Source organism: Tupaia chinensis, unplaced genomic scaffold (assembly GCF_000334495.1).
Source record: "Tupaia chinensis unplaced genomic scaffold, TupChi_1.0 Scaffold145093_1, whole genome shotgun sequence".
NCBI lineage: Eukaryota > Metazoa > Chordata > Mammalia > Scandentia > Tupaiidae > Tupaia > Tupaia belangeri.
The window spans coordinates 1,749,572-1,771,112 of NW_006204954.1; the positions used below are offsets into that span (position 1 = coordinate 1,749,572).

The 21,541-nt window shown below is 36.1% G+C and overlaps 1 protein-coding gene across 1 annotated transcript in view; it reads left to right on the top strand.

Moving 5' to 3' along the window:
* Positions 1–21,541, top strand: part of ANKRD31 (ankyrin repeat domain 31) — a 145,894-nt gene that overhangs the window by 33,795 nt on the left and 90,558 nt on the right. Inside the window, exons 6-11 of the mRNA XM_027767980.1 lie at positions 1,261–1,304; positions 3,263–3,910; positions 7,247–7,527; positions 8,049–8,158; positions 9,585–9,740; positions 19,052–19,194. Of these exons, the coding sequence (XP_027623781.1) occupies positions 1,261–1,304; positions 3,263–3,910; positions 7,247–7,527; positions 8,049–8,158; positions 9,585–9,740; positions 19,052–19,194 (1,382 nt within the window). The remainder of the gene's footprint in view (positions 1–1,260; positions 1,305–3,262; positions 3,911–7,246; positions 7,528–8,048; positions 8,159–9,584; positions 9,741–19,051; positions 19,195–21,541) is intronic.

Here is a 21,541-nt window from a genome sequence, read left to right on the forward strand (position 1 = left end):
GTGTGTGCGTGCGTGCCCAAGATCCCGAGAGGAGAATGGAGGAGAAGGGATTGTGGCATGACCATCCCCCCTGGGGGGTGATTTCTCGCTTTCTGTCTCTCTGTCTCTCTCTGTCTGTCTGGCGAGCGCATGCACCCTATAGCAAAAACCTCTCAAAAAAAACCAAAAACATTAAGCAACTAGAGATAAGCAATTTTAAATTGTTTAAGGTATCATCACTGCTTAGCACAAAGGATTTTAAAACAAGAGTAAGAAATTATTAATATGAATTTTGCTCATCATTATGCGAGAGAGTAGATTTTAACCCTCATTGTTGATTTTTATACTTTGCATCATCAAATGGCAAAGATGAAGTCAGGAAAAAATAAACAGGTTTTGGAGAACATGAAGCTCATAAAGTGTATTTATGATTAGTTTTTACTCCTGAAAAACCTGTCTTGTTTGTGAGGATACATTCTTAAGTTCAGCAGATAATTACTTGATAGAAATCTGCTCTTGTTTTATAACTTCTTCTAGTATTTACTCTTCCTTGTTACTATTAAAATGGAATTTTCTTGATCTATATTTCTTTTTTTCTTTATTCAGATATATTTTAAATGTCAGTAAGTCTTGAATTCCTACCCAAGTATGTCAGAATTCCTGGGTCTTGATGGTGAAAGTGGAGTACAAAAAGAATGGAGCTGGAGAAATAACTTTTTAACCTGATCCTCCCTTAATCTAACTTCATGCCAGCTCAATTCAGAGAGGGCAGAGTAAGTTAGTGAAGCCAAAGTCACAGAAACAAGGCAGCACTGTTTCAGATTCTCTAGGTTTAAGATTTCTAGAGATTCATACCTCCTGATTCCCTTTGGCCCTTACTTTTGTGATGTTCCCTTTTTTGCCCAAATCCAGACAGCATGAATTGATGTAAGTTTTGCTACCTATAATGGAGGAAAAAAAAAACATGGAGAAAGTACATGTGATTTTTTCTTTTATAGAACATTAGAATACTTAAATCAATATAGAGAGGTTGATTTTAGCTAAATTAATTCCAAATAATTATAATTTTATCTGGATCTAAATAAAATATTTTCCAAGAAATGGAAGAATTTGATAACTTCACTGCCAAAATTATACTTTTATATCAACAGGTTGTTATAATATTTATAAAGTATTTATGATGTTACTTGAATGTCTGGAAGAGTTCAACTTATATCTTACTGATTAGGTATGTTTTCAGTGCCTTAATAAAAACTGAATGAACATACTATTTTCTTCTAGGGCCTGAAGCTAAAAATCCTGAAGTTTTGCCACACCCAGAAGAGGTTGGTTTATGTAACAGATTAGCTATATATATCATGGTTTAGATTTAAAAAATATGTTGGTTGGGCTGCAGGTGGCGGGGTGCTTAAGGTGCTGGACGCTCCCAACCCACATGGCTGTCTACAGTTTGAGTTCCAGACCTGGCAGCTTGCTTTCTCGCTTCCCCTCTTTGTTTCTGTCTCTATCTCTCTCTGGTCAAAATAAAAACAAAAATTAATTAATTAATAAGTAATTAATTAGTTTAACTTTGTTTAACCTGGCATTTCTCAAACAATGGTGAATTTCTCCATTGCCTCTCTTCTTCCCCCACTTCCAAGAAAACTTATTCTTATAAAACACTAGGCTCTATAGAACTGTTTAATATACACTGGTGTATGCCATTCATTTGATTTAATAAATGTTCTATAGCATTATTTTCTATTTAATGTCTTAGTTATTTATGCCTTGAACATTCAGTTAGAAATTTAAGTTCTTTTAGAGCCCAGTGTATATTCTTTATAACACTTAATGCCCTGAATGCAGTAGACACAGGACTTCAGGTAGGAGGGAGGCCTTAAGCTACAACTTAAAAAATGGATAGGATCTGGTTCTTGAATTCTTTCTGAATTCCTTTTATTGTTCTTAGCAAATTAGAGTTAGCATTACTCATAAGTAAATATATCTTCTTAAGCTCTGTATCCTATATACAGAGAAGATAAATGGCGGTAGGTAGAAAAGGACGGGGGGAGAAAGGATGGCTTTCACTTCTCTTCTTTAAATCCAGTCAGAATATTAGATGGCTTACAAATTAGAGCATATCTTTTCTGGAAGATGGTACATTTGATTTTCAGAAAAATTCAAAGTCATTGAAAGCCGTTCTTTTATTTAAACTCAGCAAATTTACAGTTTTTAGAGTTGGGAAATTTTTCTTTTTTCTTTTTTATTTTTTGAGAGGTTTTTGCTATAGGGTGCGTGCATTCACCAGACAGACAGAGAGAGACAGAGAGACAGAAAGCAAGAAATCACCCCACAGCGGGGATGGCCATGCCGCGGTCCCTTATCCTCCATTCTCCTCTCTGGATCTTGGGCACGCATGCACATGCGCCCAGCATGAGTTTAAGCCACCGGGTCCGGGACTTGAACTGTGGTCGACTACGTGGGAGTCCAGCGACATAGCCATTATTGCTAACTGCTGGTCCCTCATTGTTTTTAAAGTACATTATTTTCTTGAATGGTTAATAAGCTGATTTTTGAAGCAATTGGAAAAGAGGGATTCTAATAATATTTTGAGCACTGGAAATATTTTGAGAAGAACTATAGCCCATTAAGGTGATGTCTTTAAAAAATAATAGTGATTTAGAAATGTAAGTTTTGTGTTTGTTGTTTAAAATAACCATAAGCCATTGATTTATAAACAAGTCTCATAATATTTACACAGAACTGTACCTTCATTTCTCCTCTGACCTTCTAACCTTTGGCCTTTTTACTTCACATTTACATATTAATAGAAAGGTAGAGATTAAAAGTAGGTGAAATTATGCCAATTTTATTCCTAGTTATTAATTTTTACAAAACTAGATAGAAAATTTTGGTAAGGGAGAATTTTATCCAGAGAATCACCAACTGCTGTGATGTTTTGACATCGTCTATTATTTTAATTGTCCAAGCTACCTTTGTCTCTTCTGTTAGCACAGATAATTTAAACTTGGCCAAAAAGATAATTTGCCATCTATAATTATGGTGCAACCAATTTTACCTTTGGTCTACTATTATTAATAAATGTTTTACCATATATTCAATTATTAGTGATTTGGTGTAGAAAAGTTGTAAAGAATATTCCTTTTATTTATGGGTAGGAAAGAAAATTATGAAACTCTTTAAGGGTAACTTACAGACAAGATAAATGATTAAAATAAATGATTATTTTAAACACTTTTTTGGTATATACTGTAATGATGGGATTTCTATTTGAAATATACAGGAATTAAGTGAAGACAGAGACTCCCCTGAAATTAGCCTTCTCTCAGGTATTGCTATTACAGTTTCTGATATGGTTGCTGCAAAGGAGAAGTCATTAATAGAGCCAGAGGAGGTCTCAGCACCAAATACATTTTCTGAGCCTAGAAAGGAAGTCACATTGACCATGACATCTGAGGATAAAGATGAAGAAAGCTCTCTTGAAACCTTTGTGTCTGCCTTAGAAAGGTTAATTACACCAGAAAGCACCCAGGGGGAAAGACTTTTTGAAATAATGAATGATTTTGATTCTGGAGAGCTGATGAACCCATTGAGTGACTCTATGAGTTCCATATCAATACCTTTAAATACCTTGTCAGCATGTCATAGAAATTTACTAGAAAACACAAAAGATGATGCATTGCCAGCTGAGTTGTGGGCAGCCCTGAATACATTGTCAGAAGCCAATGTGGGATCCATCTGTGACAGAGAAAAGGGAAGCGGCATTTTCAATGCAGGAAATGAATATTTAGAAGTGGAGCCCAGTATATCTCAGACCAATGAAGATTGTACACAAATAATGAAGGTTAATTTTAAGTCTCGTTCTACTCCACCATTTGAACAAGATTCCAAGTTAGCTGAGCTACAGAACAAGCATCTTTCAGTGGAACATGTAGGTACAAATATAAGTCTATGATTTTGACTCTTATACCTTTAATGAGTTGTCATTTTGTTAAATTCAAATCTTCTACCCAAATTTCTATACCTAGATGAGACTTTGTGATTTTGAAGCATACAGGGATTTTATTTCAGAAGTTCCTAGGTTGAAATTTTCAAAGGGTTAGAAAGTTACAATTTCCTCCCCACCCATAATAGACCTGAAAAGATATATTATTATATCACTTATATAAATAAAAAAGAAAATTATTTATTAGAATTTTCTCTTTTAAATGAATGTAAATTAATTAATTAAAAATTTTTCAGAAAAAAAAAAAAGCAATACACAAGACATGAGAAACTAAATAAGAAATGGTGCCAGCCAATTGCATGGTAGTTTATTTAATAAATGTTATTTAATAAAAAAAAAAATTTCTCTTTCAGTAGAAAACCACTCTATCTGGGTACAGAGTAGAGATGACTACTTCACATTAATTTATGGTTGTAAAACATGTGCAGCTGGACTACCAGGAAAGAGAAAAAATTATGCCTAACTTAAGCAGAACTTTGTCTTTTATGTCTTAGAATGTTGCCAGGTGGCCCAGCTCTCGGGGTTTAGAATTCTTGCAGTATTATGCCTGGAAGCCCTGCAGTGAACTGCCACTCAGCAAGTCCCTTTTTCCTGTTGACAATTTTTATCTTTTAAGTATTATCTTTATTTTTTTTCTGATTACAATAGTAATATATTTTGATCATTAAAAAATAATCCAAAATTTGCAAAATTACATAGTAATAAAATAACAAAAGGTTCTCCACGATTTCACCCTTTAGAGATATCACTGTTAACTGTTTGATGTATTTGTTTACAACTATTTCTGTTATAGCCTATGTAAATTTTTTTGTATATAAATGAGCTTATATTATACTTTGCAACTATTTTGAAATTTAATGTAAATATATTTATAAATTTATGTAATACATCTTGGTTAATATTTTAGTGGCAGCAAATGTAGTACTACTGAACATTTTTAACTTATTGAATGGTTTTCCACTGTATGAGTACATTTTAATTTATGTACCAGTTCATTAATGGTGGTCATTTAGATTGTTTTTCTTCTTCTTTTCTTTTGGATATTATTAGGGACCAGCAGTTGGCGTAATGGCTATGTCGCTGAACTCCTGTGTAGTCAACTGCTGTTCGAGTCCCGGACCTGATGGCTTAAACTCACACTGGGTGCGTGTGCGTGCATTACCCAAGATCCCGAAAGGAGAATGGAGGAGGAGGGATTGCAACGTGGCCATTTCCCCTGGGGAGTGATTTCTTGCTTTCTGTCTCTCTGTCTCTTTCTGTCTTTCTGGTGAGCATACATGCCCTATAGCAAAAACCTCTCCAAACAAACAAACTTTTGGCTATTATTAAAATGTTCCTGTGACTATCCTTGGAAATATTTTGATGACTTAAAGTTGAGCTCATGGTGCAGCATACACACCTGGAATAATACTGCTATTCTGGTCAACAAATCTCAAAACAAACATAATAGAACTAGAAAACAAAATCCAAAATAGAGAAACTAATCATGGGCATTACGGCATGAATCTTGAGCATTCTGATATTCTAATCTGAAAACAGGGAGTATGAGTAAAGTGTAGAAAATTATAATTGATATTGATTTAGTTGCATAAATTTAGTGAATCTTCAAAAAAAAAGGGGCAAAAAAATAAAAACCTCTTAAAAGCAGAAAGGTGATTTACTATTAAATTTACAAATTAATACTCTTTTTTTGGATAGGCTTTTTTGCTATAGGGTGTGTGCGCTCGCCAGAAGGACAGAGAGAAGCAGAGAGACAGAAAGCGAGAAATCACTGCCCCTCCCCCCTGGCGGGGATGGCCATGCTGCAATCCCTTCTCTTCTCTTCTCCTCTCAGGATCTTGGGCACACACACACACACACGTGCCTGGTGGTGGCTTAAAGCTCCCGGATCTGGGACTCAAATCACAGCCCACTACATGAGAGTTCAATGGCATAGCCATTATGACAACTGCTTTTCCCATTCATACTCGTTTTTTAAAGAATTATTTATTTAACTTTATTTATTCATTCATTTATTTTTAAATGACCAGAGAGAGAGAAAGAGAAAATGAGAAAACAAGCCACCAGATCTGGGACTCTAATCGTGGTCAGCCATGTGGGAGTGTCCAGTACCTTAACTACCATGCCACTCACTGGTCTCAATACTCTTTTTCAGCTATAATAAAAGTATGGGACTTGTTACCTTGAGAAACTTTGCAAGCTGGATATGTAAATAAGCTTAAGAAAGCTTTAGATTATAAGTATAAAAAAATCCTCATGAATATTTATTATTATTTTTTAAATAATTATTTATTTTATTTATTCATTCATTCATTTTTTTTTTTTAATTTAACCAGAGAGAGACAGGTTGACAGAGAGAGAGAGGAAGTGAGAAAGCAAGCCACCAGATTCAGGACTTGAACCCTGGTAGGCCATGTGGGAGTGTCCAGTGCCTTAACCACCACACCACCTGCTGGTCCCTGGATATTTATTATTAAGGAGAAGTTAGAGAAATTATTGTTATCATTATTTTTTTTTGAGAGTTTTTTGCTATAGGGCACATGCGCTCACTGGAAAGTCAGAGAGAGAAAGCAAGAAATCACCCCCCAGGGGGAATGGCCACGCTGCAATCCCTTCTCCTCCATTCTCTCAGGATCTTGGGCATGCACGCACACGTGCCCGGCATGAGTTTAAGCCACCGGGTCTGGGACTTGAACCACAGTCGACTACATGGGAGTCCAGCGACATAACCGTTACGCTAACTGCTAGTCCGGAGAAACTAATTATTAAGGAGAAATTCATGATACACTGTTAACTTTTGAAATCAATGCAATCAAGGTTATATAACTATCTTGTTCCATAAAATAACACTGTTTCTGTCAAATAACAAAATGCTATTCTGAGTAAACAATTGATCGGACATTCTGTGACATTTCTAATGTTCTTATAGGTCTCTTATCATTGTACATGGCCCATTTCTTGCAAAATTAATACATCCAGAATGACCTTGGCTTTGCCTTGAAATTTTAAGGATGAAAATTGATCAAAATTATTTTTACTTATGATTCATTTTTTCTTGTATTCTTAAGCTTTTAAATCTGCATTGTCCTTTAAACACTTTAAACATTTCATATTTATTATGAAATGTTTCATTATTTTCACATATGTCCAGGAAGTCTTGTACAGTACTTTAATCAAAGAATACCATAAAATTAAATTTATTCTAGTTCCATTTTTTTTGTACTGTTGTAATTTTTTGTGGATGTATTTACGTCTTCACAGACTCCACAAGACCCACAGCCATTTGAATTGCTACCTTTGGCTCATCAAAATGTTATCTTTTGTGAGCCATTAAACAATAAGGGAAATTCAAGTCCAATGGAAAATAGTTCTTACCCGGAAACTCCATGTATGTTAAGAAGATCATCCAGATTGGAAAAACTGAAAGTAAGCAGAGATGCAAAGCATACAGATGATGTATATAAGATGCCAGAAAAGAATTTACCAAAAATACTTAGCTGTGAGGATCAAACAAGTAATAAACCACCAACTGAGAATTTCAGGTATGCTACCAAATTATATCTTTCTCTCCAGGTATGCTATAGACCTTATAGATAATGATATGGTTGGAGATTTTAGAGTCCGTATACAGTTATGCCTAAGTAAAGAGCTTATTTTTTTGTTTGCTGCTTTTAACATTTTACAGGTTTTGTTCAGTGCCATACCACATAGCAAGCCCCTTTTCCTCTTTTTCTCTAGGAAATTAATAGAATGATAGTGTCATGATAGTTTGGAGAGTAAGACATAGAATATTCACACTTGTAGGTGAATATCTCCTACCCCCATAGGAGAGAAACCTACAGGTGACACAAACAGCTAGAAGCCATGATCATTGGCATGCCTGTCACCGAATTATCTGAAGTTTACTCAGAAGCCACCTCCATATTTTAAACTACCATGCCGCTTAAGAATAGCTTAGTAAATTCCCTTGGAGTTTTAAAATTTTAGCCAAAGTTTGATATGAGTCTTCATGAGTTCTTGTAGGAAGCATTATAGTAATTTAAAAATGTATTTATCTTTCAAGAATGCAGAATCCTGCTGTAATGAATGAAGGTGAAGGAAAGAATATGCATTCATCCAGCTTGAAGAATGGAAAACAGATCAGGAAAAATGAAAAATTTACACGAAATAATGGTGAGGCATATCTTGAGTACTTTTTTGTATTCCTAAGTAAGTAACATAGAAATGTAGAATTATAATTATAGTAGAAAGGATTCAGAGATTGTCTATTTCAATTTTCTCGCTTCACTGATGAAGAAGTGGAAGTTCAGAGAGAATAAGGATTTTTGCCAGCATCACACAGCTCATTAATAATGTAACTGGCATTTGATCTTAAATTTCTAGCTTATAGGCCAGTATTTTTTCTATACTTCTGTCTTGGAGAGAATAGTTACAGAACTCTTTCAGATTTAAATGTGTGAGCAATCTAGCAAAAGGGAATGAGAACATATACCAGGAAGAATAGAAGAAAGGATAAAGCAAAATAATAATAGTTACTTTTAGATCTTATCTCTGTGTTTCTATAAAACCCAAAATATGGAGCTAAAAACTCTCAGAAACATAATAGAATCTAGAAACACTAATTTAAAAATAATAGTGGAACAATTGGCTAAATTGAAAAATGAATTATAGATTAAATAATATTCTATCAGTGTTAAATTTTCTGAATTTAATAATACCATAGTTATAAAAAGAGAAATAAGAGAATGTCTTTGTTCTTCAAAAATATACACATAAGTATTAGTGAGTAAAAGTGCATGGTGTTTAAAAGATGATATTCATTTATATATGAGAGGACTTTAAAATGTTCATGGAAAATGAAATTTAAAAAAAAGTTTATTTTGATCCAAAACAATTTTGAAATCTATGCAAAATTTGTGTACATTTTCTCATGAACTTATTGAAAATCCTGTGTTGTGCATGCATGTGCTTATGTGTGTATATTTATAAATAAAAATAAATAGGATGAGTTTAAGTTTTGGCCAATTCTTAACAACAGATGGTTCCTTTGTTCTATTTTTTTTTTAAGAGATATTTTTGCTATAGGGCGAGTGTGCCTGCCAGAGAGACAGAGGCACAGAAAGTGAGAACTTACTCCCACCCCGGGGGGATTACCACACTGCAGTCTCTTCTCCTCCCTTCTCTTGGGATTTTGGGCATGCATGTACACATGCTTGGTCTAATTTTCAAGCTGCTTGGTCCAGGACTCAAATCATGGTTGGCCATGTAGGAGTCCAGCACCTTAATCACCATGCCACCTGCTGGCCCCAACTCACTAGAATTTTGAAGAAAACAAAACAATCTGTTGGTCTTTTCATATGTGTATCTTTCATGGGGTTTTATTATATACTGCTGATCATGATTTATAATTTACTATAAATATTTAAAACTCATACTTGTCTTTTTCCTTTTTTTAGTATGTTGATAGCATTACAGTTGTGTTAATAGATGAAGTAGTCTTTCATGATATACCTCATTTCCAGAGTATTGACCGACTTCATCCTGGTATCTGTATTCCTCTTGATTTTCAAATAAAGATTTATTTATTTCCTTGTTTCAGAAAAATTGAAGATGAATAAAATATCTCTTTCTAGCATTAATCGGAGAAACATTTTTGGAGAGAACTTACTGTATAAGGCTGCTCTGTGTGATGATGTTGATCTTGTTCATTATTGTATTAAAAAAGGTGGAAATGTTAATCAGCCAAGTTATGCTGGTAAGTTAGAGTTACCATCCACAATGATCTTAAGAGTGGTTTGTAGTTTCAGCTGAATCACTCCTGTGAAAGTATAGCAAAGTAGAACTAAAGCAAGAACCAACCATAAAGCTTTCAGGTAATTTTCTTGCTTAAGAAACTCTTCACCATTATCTCCTAGGGAAGAAGGTAAGGTGAGGGACTGGGTAGCAGAAGTACATTTCTCCTTCAAATATTTTGCCAAGTGGGCCATGTACAGTGTGGCATTACACTGAAGGTTACTTCCTGGGGCTGGCTTTGTGAGATCATTGTTATTATGAGACAACTTTGAATGGAAGAGGAATCCCAGACCTGGTGGCTTAAAACTCATGCCAGGCACATGTGCGTGCGTGTGCAAGATCCCAAGAGGAGAATCCTGAGAAAGGATTGCAGCATGGCCATCCCCCTGGGGGTGATTTCTCGCTATTTGTCTCTCTCTCTCTGTCTTTCTAGCAAGCACATGCGCCCTATAGCAAAAACCTCTCCAAAATAAAAAAAGAGATCAACACTTAATCTAACTGTCCTCCTTTGTGCTCTTTTCTCTGGCTGATTTTAAAATTGTTCTCTTTTTGTTTATTTCCTTCTTTCTTGCCCCCCCCCCCCCGTTTACTTGTATATTTGTTTCTTTAGAGAGAGGGAGGAAGGCATTCCCAGAAGAACGTCCATGCTGTGAACGTCCATCTCCAGATTGAGCTAGCATGGATCACAGGCAGTGTCAGTGTTCAGTGCGTTTAGGGAAGTCCTGGGATGAGAATCCAAGAAGCGTCCCATGTAGGTTCAGTTGTATTACCACTGTGCCACCACTGATCTCCTCCTTTTTCTTGCTTGCTTTATTTATTTATTTACTTACTTATTTTTGCCCTTTTAAATATTTCTTCTTTTTCTTTTTGCTTCACATTTCTTCTTTCCTTATGGTTATTTTTAATTTGCTAGAAGGCATATGCACTTGTTTATTCATCATTATTATTCTTCAACTTGACCAGGGAGACAGAGAGAGTGAGTGAGAAAGCAAGCTCCAGGTTCAGGACTCAGACCGTGGTCAGCCATGTGGGAATCCAGCATTTCGCCACCAAGCCCCTGGAGGTTATTTTAAATCTCATAGAACCCATGGACCTATAATCCTAAACATTGGATTTTTATTTTTTTTAAAGAGAGGGTTTTATTATAGGGCTTGTGCACTCACTGGAGAGACAGAGAGACAGAGAGACAGAAAGTGAAAAATCACCCCCCCGGGGGGATGACCACACCACAATCCCTTCTCCTCCATTCTCTCCTCAGGATTTTGAGCACACACGCACACACACGTGCCCAGCATGAGTTTTAAGCCTCTGGGTCCAGGACTCAAATTATGGCCGACTGACTACATGGGAGTCCAGTAATGTAACCATTATGCCATCTGCTGGTCCCAAACCTTGGATTTTTATTTGTTAGCCAAAGCATTTGTTCCCTTGATTTTAAGAAATATGTGGTTCTTTCTGTTAGTACTCTCATCTTCCCATTGAGTTCAGAAGTAGCTCTACATGCACCCAAATTGACTTCATCCATTTCTTAGGCATTTCTTAATATGTTTCTTTAGACTAGCCTTCTTCCCCATCCCTCTGCCCCCCCGCCCCGCCAGCCTGGGCCGGTGTTACAGCCTCAGCAACTATTCTCCTGCGTGCCCATTAATATATACCTTTTCCTCACTACCCCAGGCATATCTGTGAACTCTTTATCTTCATGAATCTTTTCTTTAACATATTTTCAAGGCTTTTTGAACTGTTTTGTTCACTACTTTTCCTTTCCACTTTGCATTTTAGCTTCATTTTTGTTTCTGGCTACCACATCCCACAAAATTACAGAATTTTGTACAGACCATTTTCATCAGAACCAACTACAATGTTTGTTTAAAATGCAACAATCATCAATCACTTTGCCTCCTAAAATAGACACACATTCAAAATCTTTAGATTAAAACTTGGAAATCTGGGGGCTATCAGATGGTGTAATGGTTACATCACTGGACTCCCACATGGCTAACCACTGTTCAAGTCCCAGACCTGGAGGCTTGAAACTCACACGGGGTGTGTATATGTGTATGTCCAAAATCTGAGAGGAGAATGGAGGAGAAGGGATTGTGGTATGACCATTCTCCCTTGGAGGTGATCTTTTGCTTTCTGTCTCTCTATCTCTATCTCAGTTTGTGAAATAGTGCAAAAAAAAAAAAAAAAAAAAAAAAAAAAAAAAAGTGCACTCCAGCAAGTGCACAGGCCCTATAGCAAAACTTTCTCTAAAGAAAAAACAAAAAAATTTTGAAATCTCTATTTTAACAAGTTCCCCCAGGTGATTTTTAAAAAAGGATTTATTTATTATCATTATTTTTTCAATTTTGACCAGAGAGAGACAGAGAGCAAGCCGCCAGGTCCAGAACTTGAACTGCGGTCGGCCATGTGGGAGTCCAGCACCTTTAACCACCATGCCACCTGCCGGCCCACCTCCTAGGTGATTTTTACTCTCACTAAAATTAAAGAACTATTGTCCAGAGGTATATGACCTCCATGAAACATATTGATTTGATGTAGTGAGCTTTTACAGGCTGTCTTCTATGTTACAGATGTTGTAAAAACAACAACAAATTAATGGTTTCTACTAGAAAGTCTTAAATATATTTATTTTATGATTAAAATAAATGAAGTGCCTTGTAAAAATGAACAAAATGTTTCAATAATAGACCAATGGTATTTTCATAGATAACATTTACATTTTATAAGTCTTCATTTACATCTTATGATATCCCTGTCTTTGATTAAAAAAACTGTCACAGCAGGACTAAAAGGTACTATGAGTAATTTGTGTCATTCCACAGTGTTAGACTTTCATTTGTTTGCAATTTTAAACAATCTCAATTCAGCAGTCACAGCCAATGACTAAGATGCAGGTTCTGGGTTAAGAGTTGTGACTAGAGTCAAAACTAAAAATCAAACTTCCACACACATATTCAGGTATTAGAATTTAGTTTATGTCCAGCTAGGAACTAAACCCTAATTATTATGTATATATTATGTGACTATGTACTTATGTAATTTTTTATAGAGATTTTTTGCTATAGTGCGTGTGTACTTGCCAGAGACAGAAAGCAAGAAATCACTCCCCAGGGGATGGCCAAGCCACTATCTCTTCTCCAATCTCCTCTCAGGATTTTGGGCACACATGCATATATGCCCAGCATGAATTTCAAGCCACTGGCTCTGGGACTCGAACCGCAATTGGCCCCTTAGGAGTCCAGAACCTTAACTACCACACCACCTGCTGGCCCCATAGTTATATAATTAACATTAAACATACCACACACACTTTAGTTAACTGGAGAAGAGAAGAGGTTAATGAACCAAGTTCCAAGTCTCAAGAATTCAGGGTCCTGCAACAGTGTCTAATCCTGACACTGTCCTATTTTGTAAGGCAGTCTCAAAAAGGTGACTTCCTTCTTATGATGATGCCACAGCACAGGGATTTCAGTATAGAAGACACTCTGTGTCTTCTACAGGCACCATACTAATAGCATATGAAAGTCTGGGTCTGTGCCTTGTCTTTTATATCTTTAAAAGAACAAGTTCTATTGCTTATTTAAGGTACCATATGTGATTCATTTGTATGCTAGATAAACAGGGGCTTTAACGAGAGTGAGAATTAAGTCTTTTTTTTTTTCCTTAGAAGAGAGATTTTTGCTATAGAGTATGTGTGCTCATTAGAGACACACAGAGAAAGAAAGTGAGAAATTACACCCCCCTCCCGGGGGGGAGTTGCCATGCTGCAATCCCTTCTCCTCCATTCTTCTCTCAGGATTTTGGGCACACATACATACATGTTTGGTATGAACTTTTAGCTGCTGGGTCCAGGACTCAAACCGTGGTTGATCATGTGGGAGTCCAGCAGCTTTACCACTATGCCACCTGCTGGCCCCCTAGAGTCAAATCACCCTTAAACAAAAGTTACACTTAAAAAAAGTTTCATATAGGGAGTCATTCTTGTTCTATAAAAAAAAAATTGCAGTAACTTTTACCTATTAAAAAAGCAAGGATGACAATAGGAAGTAGGCTGAAAAAAATCTGAATACCCTAAATCTCAAAAAGTTACTTTGTTAAAACTCTCTCAGACTAATCAGTGCCTTGAGTTTTGTTATACAGAGTTCTGATTTCTAAGGCTATTACTCATTAGAACTGAGAAAAGAAAGGTTGGCACAGGCCAAGATATTAATAATAGCAATAAGTTTAATCCACAACAAAGCCAAAAACAGATAACAAAAAATAGGAGGCAGTATTGAGGGCTGTGTAATTTAGAAAAGAGTACACTTCATACCTCTGTGAGTATTAACAACTGCTGCACTGGAGTGTATAATGAATATTATGATCTCAAATCTTTTTTTTTAAGGTTTTTGCCACAGGGTATATGTGCTTGTTGGAGAAAGATAGAGACAGTGAGAGGGAAATTGAGAAATCACTACCCAGGGATGATGACCACACCACAAGCCCTTCTCCATTCTCCTCTTGGGATTTTGGGCATGCACACAAATGTGCCCAGCATGATTTTCAAGCCTTCATGTCTGTGACTCCAACCACATTGGCCATGTGAGAGTCCAACACCTTAACCACTACTCCATCTGCTGCCCCTGATCTTAAATCTTTTTTTAAAACTGTTTTTTCTTTATTCATGATAGAGTACATGGGAGCATGAGAGAGAGAGAGAGCAAGAGAGAGAGAGAGACAGAAATAAGCACTCTCCATAGCTCTGGTGTTGGCACAACCACCCCCTTCCTCCAGTCAAACAGCCTATCACATCTTGGGTACTAATGTGGGTGCTTGGCATGTTTCAGGCTGACTGAGCCAGGGATTCGAACAGGGGTTGCCATGTGGGATCTGACTTTTCTTTTTAACATTTATTTATTTATCTGTTTACTTGTTATGGTCTTCAGGCTGCCGGTTGGGGACGAACTGCGGTCAGCCATGTGGGATTCTAGCACCTTAATCACCATGCCACCTACTGGCCCCCGACTTTTCTTCAACAGTGTGTTACCACTGCACCACAGAGCCAGCCCTTGAATCTTTTTTTAGATGTTTAAAATTGTATTCTCTTTATGGGAAATTTATCATTTTATTCAGCTTAAAGAGATTTCTTCCAAGATAGTTAAATTTAAAAAACAAGAACAAGGTAGCTTAAGGATCTCCAAACCTGCAGATTGGAGAAATAATAAAAGTTCTGTTATAAAATGCATTCTATCGTTATTTTGTAGGAATGGTTTTACAACACAGAAGGAAAAGAAAGTTCTTTGTTGCATTTGATTTCTTTCTGCAATCTAGCCATTTCTGAGGTCTGTGGTGGTTCTTTCTACAGAATCAAGCTCCTCTGGTTTTATCAACACTGGGAATTTCTTTCAGCCCTGAAACTGAGATTGTTCATCAGTGTGTCATCCTTGCTCAGATCTTACTTAAAGTAGCATTCATTTTTAAGCATCCTCCTCATCGTTTACTTTGGATTATTTATATGTATCTTGTCTTTTTTTTTGGAATTTGCTTCAGTAACTTTCAAGTATGAGACTGGCTTTTGCTTGGAGTGAGACCTTTCCTTTATATTTATCTTGTCTTTTAGTCATTCTGAGTTTAGGGAAAAGAAAGTTATCTTTTGTTGTAGTCATTTTCTCATTGCTGTGGTAGCCTTTTTTTATCTCCTTTAGGAAAACAATTTTTATTGTAGTTTGAGCAACCCTACATACGGAAAAGAAGTTTCCTAGCAGGAAAGTCATCATCTGCATTTCAGAATTAATGACTTTTAGATTTCTGGTACTTCCTTTTACATCTTACTTTAAGTGGGACCTGTGACAGATAATCAAGTTAAAGAGTGTACACATTAGTAAGGAAATTCCCACTGGCCCATAGGTCCTATTGTAGAAGCTAAAGAGCAATAGATTGATAGTTTCTGAAACAATACTTTGGGGGAAATAATTTTTGTATCATTTTTTAAAAATAGGGTTATGTTTCCAAAATTTACATCTGACTTCTTTATTTTAAAATTTTAATGAAAGTATAAAATTTAAGCATATAGGGCCTGCAGATGGTGTGGAGGTTGGGACAGCCAGATCTCACATGACCAGCTGTGTAGCTGGAGTCCTGGACCTAGTGCCGTGAGGGACACGCTGAGCATATATGCTTGTGTACCCAAAGTTCCGGGGCAGAATAGAGGAGAAGGGTATTTCGAGATTCTTCAGATTCTTTGAGATTATTTATTTATTTATTTATTTATTTTGTATTTGTTAAAACATTTGCTGTAGTGTGCATGTGCTCACCAGAGAAAGAGAGAGAAAACGAAACATCACCCCCTCAGGGGAATGGCTATGCTGCAATCCCTTCTCTTCCATTCTCTTCTTGGGATTTTGGGTATATATACACATGTGCTTGATGTGTTTTTCGAGCACTGGGCCTAAGACTTGAACCTTGCAATCGACCATGTTGGATTCAGCTGCCCGAACTATCACACCGCCAGCTGATCTTGTTATTGATGTTTAATTTTGATCCTTTTTCATTTATTGAGAATTGACTTATTGCCTAGTATCTAGTTTCTCTTGGTGAATATCCCATGAGCACTTAAATGTTTTTTCTTTAATTATTAGATGTGTAAATGTCAATTAGATAAAGGTGTTGATAATGTTGCTCAGATCATCTATGTCTTTACTGATTTTTTTTTTTTTTTGGTCTAGTTGATCTATCATTTTCTTAGAGAAGTGTTAAAATGTTCACAGTTGAGGAGCTAACAGGTGGTGTGGTGGTTAAGGTACAGGACTTCCACATGGCTGACTGCAGTTTGAGTCCCAGACCTAGAGGCCTAAAAAGTCACACCAGGCACATGTGCATGTTTGCCCAAAATCCCAGGAGAATGGAGAAGGCATTGTGGTGTGGCCATCCCCTCAGGGGGTGATTTCTCACTTTCCCTCTCTCTGGTTTTCTCCATCTCTCTCCAGAGAGTGCACACACCCTATTGCAAGAAAATAAAATTGACAGTTGTGATTGTGGAATTGTCTATTTCTCCCTTTAATTCTGTCAATTTTCAGTCCTTGTATTTTGAAACTCTGACTTAGGTACATAATTGTGATTGTCATACCTTCTGATAAATTGACTTCTTTATCATTATGAAATGTCTTTCTTTACTGTTGGTAATACACTCACCTTGAAGTCTACCATATTAATAAAAACAACCTAGCCCTCCTTATGTTTATTTGCTGTATTTTTCCATATATCTATATACGTACTATTTTTAAATTTTCAACCTTTTTTTACATTTAAAATGTTTATTTTAGACAATGTGCATTTATCCTTTTTTTGTCCATTCTGCCAATCTCTGCCTTTTAATTGGAAATTGTAGTGGTTAGTTAATTTACATATAACATAAATAATTGGGTTTGAGATTACCATTTTACTAATTGTTTCTTGTGTACTTAATCTGTTTTTTTTTTTCTTTCTTTGCCTTTGTATAATTGGTTTGTGGTTATTCTAGAGATTACATATATACTCTAATAATTCAGTCTTTTCAGTGTTAATATTATATTTCATGTAAAATGTCAGAACACTGAATATATATAGGTCCATTTATTTCCCCTCATCCTTTATGCTGTAGTTAGTATATGTATCACATCTACATACATAAATACCAAAATATATGTTATAATTTTTGTTTTATATAGCCATATACATTTTCAGAAAATTCATAGGGAAAATATTTGTAACTATGTACTTGCCATTTTTGATAGTCTTCATTTCTTTTTTTTTGTCCTCAGGCTTTTACCATAGGATGTGTGCATTTGATGGAAAAAGATGGAGAGAGAGACAGTGAGAGGGACAGTGAGAAATCACCCCCATGAGGGGGATGGCCCCACCACAATCTTGTCTCCACCATTCTCCTCTTGGGATTTTGGACATGCACACCTGTGTGTCTGGCATGATTTTCAAGTCGTCGGGTCTGGGACTCAAACTGTGGTCAGCCATGTGAGAGTCTAGTGCCTTAACCATCACATCACCTGCTGGCCCCAGTACTCTTCATTTTTACAATTAGTACTATAGGAGAAACTCTTTCTATAGCATATTATGTTATGGTGGTGATTCTCACATGAGGTGGTTTTGGTTTTGCCTACAGGGAACATTTAGAAATTTTTGGAAACATTTTTAGTTGTTACAACTGGGGTAAGAGGTGCTATACTAGCATCTGGTGGTTTGAGGCCGTGAGTGCTGCTTAGCATTCTGCAGTGCTGATATCACAAAGAATAATATGGCCCAAGTATCAGTGCTGAGACTGAGAAACCCTGGTTTATGGAGAATGCCCTAAAGCACCTAATAAAATACACATTTTTAATAAAATTTTCCAGAGGGTGTGTGCACTTGCTAGAGAGAGGCAAAGAGAGAGGAAGGGGGAAGAAGCATCCCTCCCACCCACTGAGCCAAGTCACATCATATCTGTTCTCTCCATTTCTCCAGCTTGTTGAAATTTTTGAGCATGCACACACATGTGCCAAGTGTGCTTTTCAAGATACTGGATTCAGGATTCGAGCCTCGGTTTGCCATATGGCATCTGACTCCCTTAACTACTAGGGCATGGAGCCAATCTGTAAAACACAATTAACACCCAACTTTAACATATCAATAAACATATGGCTGATTTATTTGAACTAATAAATGTAACTTATACTGTGATCTTTGGCTAAAAAGAAAAAGGATATTTATTTGGACAACTTGTTTTCTTAGAGTAGTTTATGGTTTGTTAGTTGTACCACTACAAATAATTTTTTGCAAATGGAGAACTGACTGATATGTAGTCCCACCAGTTGTGTTCCTTTATTATACATACCTTAAACTAAATATAAAGTGTTTTCCCATTCTTTTCTGCAGAGAATCTATATTTATGCTGATTCTGAAAGTGACACTAAACTAGATAAAGCTGTAAACCTAATAGGACTGAACAATTCTGTATTCTCTATGAGTTGATAATAACCACTGTATAGCATTTTGATTTGGAGAAGTCAGTAATATTTTCAAATATTTTACTTTTTTCATATTTTTCCACACTAGAGTTTAGGTATAGAAATTTGATTTGTCCCTCAGATTTACTGAATCTGTCAGCTAATATAGGGTGCTTTCATGGTGAAATTATCTTGTCTCTTAATTAAAATATTTTAAAAGATAGAACCTAGAATTGAGCTGTTTTTCAAAAGCAAGCACAAAATCATATTAAGCTATCAAATATAAACCAATGCCACTTCCTTTTTTGTATAATAGGCTGGACAGCACTTCATGAAGCTAGTGTAGGAGGATTTTATCAAACCGCAAGAGAACTGTTAAGAGGCGGAGCAGATGTAAATGTCAAAGGAATGTACCAGATCACTCCCCTGCATGATGCTGTGATGAATGGACATTATAAGGTACTTATGCTTTTGTTTGCAGAGCAAATACTTTATTCTTTGAATATAAAATATTTCTAGGCTCATGCAATAGAAAAACATACAGGAATTTCAGTTTCAGTTAATTCTGTTAATGAATACTCAGAATTTACAAAAAATTTTTACTGTATTAAGAGTTTGTTGTACCTCATATGGTAGATACCATTTTGCATATTACTTTTAATAGCTATAAATATTTGTTGGTTATGCATAGTATTTTTTCATCTTGCCCTCCTACTCTAGATTCTTTTCATATAGCATTTTATAGACTTTCAAAGAACCCTTCCCTCTCATAGCATTACACAGTGATGTTCAGTCCTGTTAGGTTTACAGCTTTATCTAGTTTAGTGTCACTTTCAGAATCAGCATAAAAGAACCTTCCTGGGTTAATGATCGGGCAGTACATACCAGCATAACTATATTGCTAATTAAAATATCACAATACTATAATTTCTTACCACTTGATTAATAATAACTTCAAAAATTGGTTACATTGATTAATATTTTGAATTTCAGTATACATTGTTAATCTCAGAAACCACATATGCTTTGAGCTTCCCATACATAGGTATTTTATTGTAAATTCTGGTATAGCACTATACTGCAGAACTGAGGTACTTGCTAAATCTACCTTGTTATTTATTTTAGGTATTGGAAGTTGCTTGAGTTCAAAACTGCTTGTGTGGGAAAGAGGGCTAATGAGCTGGCTCAGGAAGATGTATTATACAAATATCCAGAAGAAATGCCCCAAATAGGTAGAGGTTGCAATGGCTGCTGAGAGCCATGGACACAGGCCTTATTTCTTCATTATGTGGAATAGAACTTAGGAAGGTTTAGACAGTTTAAAATTTTTTTGATAATGGATTACCAAGTAGTTGGTGGTCATCCCTAAACTTTATGAGAGGGACAGAGGGAAGGAATTCTTCCTGTCACCCAATTTAATGTCCGTAAGTATGCGGGCTTAGATAAGTGACAGTTCTTTACTCTCTTTATAGTTGGGCTCCAGAAGAAAAATCTCATGACCTAGCACTTTTTCCCTCTCCCCATGACCCATTTACTCCTTCATCTTGCCAGGGCTGACTTATCCAGGGCAAGAGTCTGATTTTTCTTTTGGGTCACGTGATCTCTGAGTACTTTACTTTTTTCTTTTTTTCTTTCTCAGTTCTTCCTTTGCTCTACTTGGTAACTCAGTTCCAGTCAATTTCTGTCTTCCAGGCTAGCACTGACTGCCTCTTAGATTGCCTTTGCAGATACACATCCTTCTTTGGTTCCCTTGGTAAAGTAAAAGGTACCAAAGACACAGGCCTTCAGTTCTAGAATCCAGTTTCCCCACTTATCTCCTCCCTCTTGCCCTCCCCTAATCTCCCTAGGAGTTCTGTGCTTCTGACACTAGAGCATATCCTGACTAATGGCAGGAGAAAAGAGAATGACAAAACAGGAGTGGAAGTCTAGAGAATGGTCACAAGAAGTAAAGGCTGAACTTGAATGGAAGGTGTAAAGCCACAATCTTTTTTTTTTAAAACAAAAAAACAAAAAAAAAAACTTCCTTTCTATTTCACTGGGAGAAGCCAACAAATTACCTAATCCAATTCAATAGAGATTGACAAAACTCCTGATTAGTTTTGGACTGATTTAGCAACCAGCCTTGAGAGTTGAAGATGGATGAGAAGTGGTTTTGGAGATTGTAGGAGCACTAGATGAAGATCTAGGCCTAACTCAGGAATCTCTTAGGGAAGGTAGAAATGGTTAGAAAAATGGCCAGGACTTTGGTTAATGGATTGTGCCTTGGGTATTCCAGGGCTAAAGATGTCAAAGGAAGTCCTGGGAACTGGATACTAGTCTTGGCAGTTGGAGAATGTGAACTAATTTAAACGTTCTAGAGAGTTGAAGGAACTCACATATCTTATAGGCACTGACTGCTATATTGGAGAGATAAAAGATAATCCTATTTTCTAAAAAGTGAAAAAACATTTAAAAAATGACGTATTATGTGATTGCATTTATTTGAAATGTCCATAGTAGTCAATCTATGGAGACAGAAGACTATGGATGGGAGGTAGAGGATAGGAAAATGAGAGTGAAGCTCTTGGTTCAATTGTTTTTTTGGGGGGGAGGGAATGAAATGTTCCAAAATTAGATTGTTGTGATAATTGCACAACCCTCTTGCTATACTAAAAAACATTGAATTATGTTATTTAAATAAGTGGCATAATAATAAATAATAAAACTTAATAAAACTGTTTAAAATAAATACTTTTTATAAGGTGGAAAAGTTAGAATTGTGAATTACAGATGGTCAGTTCAATGTGGTTCCTTAGAAAAACCTGCA